The sequence below is a fragment of the Drosophila subpulchrella genome, chromosome 2L (assembly GCF_014743375.2).
Source record: "Drosophila subpulchrella strain 33 F10 #4 breed RU33 chromosome 2L, RU_Dsub_v1.1 Primary Assembly, whole genome shotgun sequence".
In the NCBI taxonomy this organism is placed as follows: domain Eukaryota; kingdom Metazoa; phylum Arthropoda; class Insecta; order Diptera; family Drosophilidae; genus Drosophila; species Drosophila subpulchrella.
This window is the reverse complement of record NC_050610.1, coordinates 13,683,749-13,693,220: the sequence shown is the minus strand read 5'-3', so window position 1 is coordinate 13,693,220 and position 9,472 is coordinate 13,683,749. Positions and strand designations below refer to the sequence as shown.

At 36.4% G+C, this 9,472-nt stretch overlaps 1 protein-coding gene across 1 annotated transcript; it reads left to right on the top strand.

The window, feature by feature from the left end:
* The first annotated feature begins 1,098 nt into the window (after nucleotides 1-1,098).
* Nucleotides 1,099-2,176, top strand: LOC119548071. Its single transcript, XM_037855158.1, has 3 exons — nucleotides 1,099-1,270; nucleotides 1,690-1,988; nucleotides 2,041-2,176. The coding sequence occupies exons 1-2, from the start codon at nucleotides 1,160-1,162 to the stop codon at nucleotides 1,972-1,974; spliced, it is 396 nt and encodes a 131-aa protein (XP_037711086.1). The 5' UTR covers nucleotides 1,099-1,159; the 3' UTR covers nucleotides 1,975-1,988; nucleotides 2,041-2,176.
* The last annotated feature ends 7,296 nt before the right edge of the window (nucleotides 2,177-9,472 follow it).

Sequence of the window (9,472 nt, the reverse complement as noted above, 5' to 3'; positions counted from 1 at the left end):
GAAAGGATCCAGGGAAGGTCTTCATTTAAAATAAAATCTTTGGCCTCCACATCTTTAGATTAGAGCAAGAAAATCACAAGGTAGCTAACAGGTTTTAACGCATTTACCATCTAAAAATATAAAAGTTGTATTGAAAAATTCCTTATTCCCATGACCTCTTTTACTGACTGCAATTTAAGTTGACATCCCCGAACTGCACAAGATGCAAATATTATTTCTTTGAGAAAAATAAACTTACGCACCAAATATGCAAGAGACACAAACCAGAGGCGGCAATAAAATACCAAGAGCCAAGCAAAATAAGGAGATACATCAACAAACTCGGACAGTCCTGTTTTTCCAGAATATCAGATGGTTTACAGCTCTTGTTTATTTATGATGGAACCGGAGAACGAAAACCCACCTACCATTTCGGGCACCACTCAAATTAAAGGACCCACAAAAAATGAGATTTTCGAAACAACATTCCCCCGGGCCGGCAGGAAAAGCTTTCACCTGCAATTTAACCAGTTGCACTTGCCATAAAACGAAAATTTCATTAGGCCTACCCAACAAAAAAATAAGAGCTGGCAAAATAATAGAGCACGAGGGTTTCACGACGATTAGGGTTGCCGCCCATTTCACATTCTTCTTTTTTTGTATAGTACTTGCTGGACGAGTATTTTGCAGTAAATTCCGAACCATTTCCATTTTGCACAAAACGTGACTGAGTTTTTCGAACCCCGCCCACCTTTCCGAAAATTCCCGCCCATTGGCTTCCGTTTTTCCGGAGCCTCCGGCAGGTGGAAACTGTAAATAAATTTTATTTTTCAGTTCGCCAGCAAAGTGCATGGAAAGGTCCGGAATCCAGAATACGGAGTACCGGATAGAAAAGTGCGGGCCCGAAGCCTTAAAAATGGAAACTTTATCTGCATTTAGTACATAAATAATCGAGGGCTTCGCTCCGACGATTTTTGTAGCTGAAAAGGCTTTTAGCTGCACTAGGGATGGTAGTGCTAATTTGTTTAGGATTGATGGACATGCATTTTGCATGAATGGGGCTGGCAACCCTGATTAATCGAAATCTCTAAGCAGGCTATAGATTTGCAGTCCGGTGTTTTCACTAGCCGAGAATCGCATTGAAAAGAAGAGTCATTCCGTAAAATCAAGTGGAGCTAAAATGCAGAACTGTGTTAGTTTTACTGAACAGCTTTTGATGCTGGAGGAGCAGTTCAATGGGCAGAACCATCCTTTAAAGACCCCTATTTCTAGCACCCCAAACAAAAATCAGGTAAGTACTATGTATATGTATTGGTTTCTGTTTTTCTATGATGACTTTGCAATTTTCATTTTGCATGAATACTCAAGAATAATTGGTAATGTTCTAAAATCACTCTATGAACTAAGGCATTTATGTTTAAATACCTACTCTACAGTTGTCATTAAATAGTTTTTCTCAAAAAACTTCGTACAATTAAACAAATATTTATGTTTTATTGAATATTTTGTTGTCCGTATTTTTTATTTATAATGACCTGCAAACAATCATTTAATAAAAGTGTTGCCAATTTGTTCTTAAATCAGTGAGTGGTTTTCATTAGGTGAATTTTTTATTGTTGATTAAGTTGGTTTGTGAATACTTCATTAAAGTGATATAATTTGTTTTATTTGTTGATTGCCACAATGAGAAACTCTTTGTTTTTTATACAGGCAGCGGGAAACCAGATGGATGCGTTGAAAAACGCAGAAAAAGCTCCACTATTAAACTCGTCAAATTTTAACAACTTGATTGGATCACCATATAGTAGTGATGACATAACCGATTTTGATGACTTTCTCGACCTAAATCAGCCGCTGCCGAATGTTTCCATACGTGAGCAACTACGTTTGGTTTCGGTGAATCGTGGAAGAAATCTCGGCTGGATGCGCAATAATCATAAGCGTCTAGAAGAAATTTGGCTATCCCAAGAATCTAATGAAATTTTTGGAGAGTGAAACCTTGGCGAAAGGTTTGTATAGTTGAGATTATGTTATGTTATGTTACTGAAAAAAATATTTTAGGAAATTTTCTATAAGGCGTTGATTGATCATGATGCTGATGATTTTCTTGATTTCAACTTACGATTGATATTCTCTTTTGATGTACTTAAACTAAATAAGAAAAATACAATTAACACACGGTGTTTTGATTCTGCGAAAATCATAAAAATCGGACTTTAAATACTAAAGCTTGGTTCTTCAAAAAGATGGCATATATGTACTTAATTTGTACGTATTGTTATCAAACAAAACCCAACTTCGTGTTATCCGGTCGACTAATTGTTAACAGGTGAGTGCAAAGCGTAATTGCAATTTGCGCAGCGTCATTCGGATAATTAAGTGAGTTTTAACTTGTGCACACACAATATGCCCATGTCACATTGGCCATGGCAATTTGAAATGAAAGGCAATGAAGCACTTTAAATGCAAAACTCACAATTTGCCAGACCAGCCAGCCTGCAGAAATCATTTAACAAGCTTGCCAAATTGCCTCACGGAAAATGTTGGAAAAGCTGTGGGGAAATGTATTTCCGCAGCCAAATGTCAGGATGACCAGCTTGTGTCAGGATGCATTGATTTATAGCCAGCCCAGAACTCCAAAGAGGGGGAAATAACATGAATCTTCATTTGTGAATTGCATTTTATATGACTGCTCTGTCTGACATTCAGTCAAGTATTTGTGCGTACCAACATAAACACGGATTTACAGACAGGGTCAAAATAATAGTGACTAAAATTCGTTTTAAAGTTTTATAACAAATAAAATGGGTTCGACATTTTTACAACACTTACAAGTTCTACTTACTAATTCTAAAAGAATTATTAAGAACCAGTCAAAAATTTGAACAATAATTAATTTATTTATTACTATTATTTTATAAGAATACAAATCGTAAAACCAATAAAAACATATTTCTTCTCAGGAAATTGTGTTTCCTCGTATATTTTCCCAAAAATATTAAAAATATTTGTTACATTAATATATAAGAAACAGTTTAAAATTTGAACAATAATTATTATATATAATACTATTAGTTTATAAGAACGCAAATTGTGCAACCACCAAAATAATATCTTAGGAAATTTCTTTTCTTCATATATTTTTCCCAAAAAAAAATTAAAAATATGTACAATATTTTATTTATTACATATTATTTATCAGTTCTATAATCAACCAAATTAAATTCAAATGCAATCCCAAAGTAAATATGTGCTATAATTTTTTATAACTTATTATTTATCAGGACTATAATCAACCAAAGTAAATCTAATATTAACTCAATTTTATTTAACTATATCAGCTTCCTATCCTGTTGACCATGGCTGTGAGTGTGCAACCCCTCATATACATATGTTTCAATTTGTACTGGCATCCTGACTCTTCACTCTGCTCCACAAAAGGGATCCCAATGCCACCTTCAAGCTTAATTAAGGCAAGTGACCAGCTTTATGTTGAGCTTTATTTATATAAATCCACATATGGAAATGCAAATGCGTGTTTTTGTGTGCAGCTGGTATAGCAACTTCATATGCAGGACGAGAGATCCCTGCTAATGGAATTCCCTCAGACAATCCGGAATTCATTCGACTGCGAAATTTCTTGTTTTGATTTGTATGTGTGCCTGCGTAAATGGAATTTTACAGTTGCCAGCAGAAGACACTCTGTTTGGCATAAATACGGGTTTCTGTACCCTCCCAACTTCACTCTCACTTAATTATTTAATAGAGTTGTCGTCAGGAAAATTGTTACATAAAATTCAATCAAATTTGCCTAGTTGGAAGGAAAATATTATTCTACAATCTGCAAAGGTTTACGTGAGTTTTAGCTCTTGATAGTTTATTACTGTGTATTTTTTAAATCAATAACTTTTTATACTGTGCTGGTAAAAAAAAGTTAAATAAATTGTTTTACATTTCTTACAATGGCTTTTCATTTACTATAGTTTTTAGAAATGTTGTTTTACCTAAAATTAAATCCTAAAAAAAGGTTTATCTTAAAAAATCTTGTGAAAAAAAGATGGAAATGACAACGATTATTAGGTAACAATAATAAGTCCTGAAGAAATTTCCATGCAGTTAACTATAAGGGTAACGTCTTCATAACTCCATGTTATTTGCTTAATGAAATTCCCTCGTCAGCAAAAGCACAGGCTGTCTACTTCACCTCTCGCCTTATCCAAGGCTCTGCGTTTTAGCTTATTGAAACACTAGGAAATGGGGAATTCAACCACCCACTCCTTAAAGTCTTTTCAGCCCCAATCCAACCCCAGGCCCACTTAAGTCATCCCCCTTTCAGCTACAACAATGCAAATATTATTCCTTGACACCAGCTGTAGGAGAGGCGACTTTGCCAGCTGCTGTCACAGGATCCCCTTGGTTATATATACATATATACGAATATCTGGGAAGCTGAGGACTTCGTTCGCCCCAACCACTTGGCATTTCCATTTCGTTGCTAATAACTTGTTGCATAACCAGAAATCCCCAATGCCTGCCATTAAGCACTTAATCAAGTTAATAAAAATTGATGGCTGGCACGCAAACAATTCGTTTTTGAAATACGAAAGAATGAGGCTGGAAATACAGGTGGGACTTTAGATACTTGGGACTTATGAAATGTGTCAATTTAAAATATGTGAGAAATTCATTTAATTTATGGGAGTATTCCGTTGATAACGTCATTCTGACTTTGAATTGTTCATGATTGTGAAATTCTATTAAGGATGGGTAATATGAAAAAAACAAGAATGAATATTAATCGATAGCACTGAGCAACATACGAAAGATTTTGGAGCATAGCCTTATTTTTGATTTAGAAATCAAGTTTTACACCAAATCTTTAAGTCTCCTTATATCACAACGCCAACTAACTCAGAGGTCCCCAAATCGGGGCTGACTTGTTTTGACAAGAACTTTAAGATTTTGAAAACTTAGCTGCGGGTTCTTTTTCCTTGTTGCACGGTGTAATTCAACAACGTTTTAATTACACTAATAGCTGTTTAAAGATATGTCAATCTTAACAGTCAGCACCCATTTATGTTTGCGTCATATATATGTTTCCTCATTTTTTCGTGTTCTATTTCCGCTGACATTAGTTGAACATCACAATTTAGTCGAAAATGTTTCGACCTCGTCGCAGTTTTTGTCCTCTTTTGACGTGGTTCGTGCTAAAGACAACTCTATATGGATCCTGGCTACTTGGTCTGTTTCCGTTCACATTTGATTCAAGAAGAAAACAACTGAGGCGTTCCCGATGGCTACAATTCTATGGCTTAATTGGCAATTTTTTCCTCTTGGGACTATTTTATATCAACCAATTTGTATCTCTGGAGCACAGAAAACCGGATTCTTTTGAACGTAATCCGTTGCTGGGTCAAATTCACAAACACTTTAACGTCATCACAACTTTCGCCGCGATCGTTACACACTTTAGGAACTTTTGGGGAAGCATCAAAGCTCAGGAGATTGCCAATGAACTTTTAAACTTGACGAATCAGCACTTTGACAATCTGAATTTAAAGAACTGTCCGAACTTTAACTGTTGTGTGATTCAAAAGTTTTTGGCTGCTTTTTTTCATATGCTTGTACTATTTGGGTTTGCTCTAACGCAAAAAAATGCTTTGTCGAATTTAATTGCGCTCCTTGGCATCCTGCCACTAGTGACACTCCAATTAATTGTAATGCACTTTCACATTGAAATTCTTTTAATATATCGCTATGTGTTGTTGATTAACGCAGAGCTCTTGGACCTGGCAGCCAATATACAACTAAATACCGCCACAAAATCCTCTAGAATTCGCGAACTTAACGCCTTGTACAATCGTCTCTTGATGCTAAATAAAAAAGTTTTAGAAGCATACGACTTGCAGTTAACCCTTATACTAACTATGTATCTAGCTTACAATATTTTTTTAATATTTTTCCTTATTGTAACTGGTATTAGCATGAACGAAAAAATTGTCTTCTTAGTGGCTTTCCCACAAATAGTCTTTAATATTTGGGACTTTTGGCTAAATATTCACGTGTGCGATATCACCGAAAAGGCTGGTAAAAAAACCTTAATTATCCTGAAACGTTTTACTGATCTTCAACATAACGATGTCGAACTAGAGAGAAGTGTGAGTATATATAAATAAATTTTCATTTAATTTAAAAGAACTAAAACCTTTTTCAACAGTTAAACGAATTTGCATGGCTCTGCAGTCATTGCAAATTTCGGTTTCAGCTGTGTGGACTCTTTTCAATTAACTATAATATGGGGTTTCATATGATCATAACCAGTTTTCTTTACTTGGTTTATTTGGTGCAGTTTGATTATATGAACTTGTAAAATATTTCCAACTTTGATTAATAAATAATATATTAAAGCATGTATTTTATTATTTAATTAATAATTAATGTTATTAATATAAAGGATTGAGCTTCACAGTATTTGTGGATAACGGCTTGAAAATACATTTTTTTCCCGCCTTAACAACTCGACAAAGATTTCGCATATAGCCAACGACTTGTTCTCCATTAATTTAAGAGCAGTCCGTGGGGCATTATTATTTTCCTGCCAGGATCGTGACATTCCCGTGAAGGCCGCGACATATACTTTCCCCAATTCGTGAATGATACGTGATTGGAAATAATTTAAGCTGCTGCGATAAAGCAATTTGCACAAATTTAAGATGAAAGAGGCGACAGACGGGCAGCAGCCACAGCAAGACACACACATAAAATGGAAGCATTTTCACAACTGTCATTGAAATGTCAACATAAATCTACTGACATCCAGTGCCAGGTTTTCTCCCCTTCTCGTCCTGCTCCTTTCTCCGTTTCTCCATTTCTCTGCCGCTTTCCCCAGCGACTTTTGCGCGCTGCGTGACGTAAATGCTGATGAATATTTCTCATCTGTTGGCTGTGGTTCGGTTCTCTGGCTGAAGTAAGTGGAGAAGCTGGAGAAGAGTGGTGCTGGTGGTGCGATGGTTTGCCTGCAGTTTTGTTATATGCCCGGGATAGCTGGCTTTCAGCTCATCTATACACTGAAAAAAAAAATTGCATTAGGTAAAAAGGTCTTTGATATTTAAGTATCTAATAAAATATAAATTTACTTATGACTCAACTTTAAGCTTAGTTTATTATTTCTTTGGTAGTTATTGTACAACAAATGTTCTACCAATCAAAGTTCTAAGAATTTAATGTAAAACTTCTTGAAACTAAAATGAAATTATAAAAAATAAATATATATGTCTTCTTAGAAGCCTTTTTCTATTTCCAACACAGAGAACATTAAACGGAACAATATCAGTTTGACATTGTCTCCTCAATTTCCACAAACCAATTTTTTAATTTCAAAATCATATCAAAATAAACAAAACCATCTTTAATCACTGTGGACGGCACTCCACGTAGTGACGAAACGCACCAGGAGGGTGGGCGAAAGCGACTACTTTATATAGACAAAGAAATGAAAATACAAATTACGTGAGAAATAAAAAATTTTGATCGCTTTGTTGCAAGATATATGGCGCTTTAAAAACTTAAAATCCTTTATCTTGAAAAACTATTCTGTAAGATATGTCTCTCTCCTAATAAATGATGTTTTTTATTTTAACTAATTGTAGGGTCCTGGCAAATATTTAACAAGTTCATTCTTCAGAATCCCATTGCTTGGGATAATTTTTAAACAATTTTTAGATTTATATTTGCAAGTGTAGGCGCATAGCTAGAGAGCAAAAGCGGGCTGCGACTCCCAACAGCGAAATGGGCTTGTCAGTTTTGATGAACTATCTTTGGCTGCTCAGCTCGTCCTGTTTCGCTGCTAATGCTAATGCCTCTGACAGAGATCTATGTGCGGTCTGATTCATTCGAGTCCCAGTCTCAGTCGCAGACTCGGTTTTCTTGGGGCCTCTCCGACTGGAGACCCCAAGATGAGGTCACGTCCGCTTGTTTGGCTTATTAAATGTTCCGTTGTCCTGCCCTCCAATTGCAGACATTTTTGGTCTCGTTCTTGTGACGCCCCTGCATTTAGTATTAATCTGGCTTAAATGTGATTAATGTCTGGTTTTTGCAGCAAAGGTTACGGCCGCTTCCCTCAAGAGTCATGCGGTTGGACAAAGTCTGGGATAAACTAAGCCTGGATCAGCCAGTGTAATCAATATTCCCATTTACATTCAGAATTCAATTAGGAGTCTTGTGTCTGTGGGGCTTTTGGGCATTTTGCAGATGTCTCTGATAAATCGTAATTGGGTTAGAGAAAGCTACTTTAGTTTGCGGCTGCTACTTAAAGTCATTAAGTCGTTATGCAGCTGCTGGTAACCACATTAAAGGATAATGAAAATCAATTTAATAAATCCGTAATTATCCTGTTATCAGGTTTAATAGAGTTTGAATTGCATTTAAGACAGATTAAAATTCTTAAATATTTACTAGAGATTGCAGACGATATATGCCACTTCCTCACTTTAAAGCATTGGCTCAACTGTTCCATTTAATATTATAACTAGCTCTATAGCCGTCTCAATACTTGGCCCATCGCCTTGGTTGACTTCTCCTCCCTTTTAAGGGAATTGCACCTTTGATGGCCCCATAACTTAGTGGCAATATCTTATACCTTGAGGTCACAAACAGCAACATTCATTAGCTGTTTGCTCGAGCCGCTGGGTTTGTTTTAAAGTTGATTGCTTGCCAGCTGCTGCTGTGCACTTTGCGGTTTAATTAAAGCCCAGGAGTAGGGGATACATACAGCTAGAGTGTGGGGAAGTAGCAGACAGGCGGCAGCTGCCTTAAACCAAATTACACTAATTGGGTTACCATATGACAGGGCAATGCGTCGACTGTGACATTTGTTTGCCATGGCTTGCCAATGCTTGCATTATGTCCGCCCACATCCTTCGCCCGCACAAACACAAACACACAACAGCCCACACAAATGAGTGGTGTTGGTGTACACTAGGAGTTCAAATCGATCTGAAATATTATGCCAAGTTCATACTAACATAATATTTGAGTGAAATTATAATCCCCTTGATCAGAATTTTGAAATCTGCTATTCAAAACTCCTTGAAACTCAAAAAAAATCAAAACGCGAATTCTTCAGGATAATAAGAAATGAGTAGAACTGGTTATATTTTTTTTAGTGTGCCATAAGCCCAGTCGTCAGTAAGTCCTTCACTCCACTGAGCGTTTGCACTCGCAGTTGCCAGCTTGTAATAAGCTGCAGAATCATTTTCCGCATGCCGGCTGCTTTGACAGCTGCAATACCACACATGGCTCAAAGGGTCGAAAAGGGGGAATAGGGCAAAGGACATGGGGAGCCTGGTTAACTGATATAGACCGCACTCCAAATGGAACCCAACGGAATCTGGCTTAGTTAATTGAGTGGACAGCAGTCAGGTCTTTAAATGTCGGCTTACATAAGAATTATTGATCTCTTACTAGATTATGGGTAAGTACATTTTCAACTTAA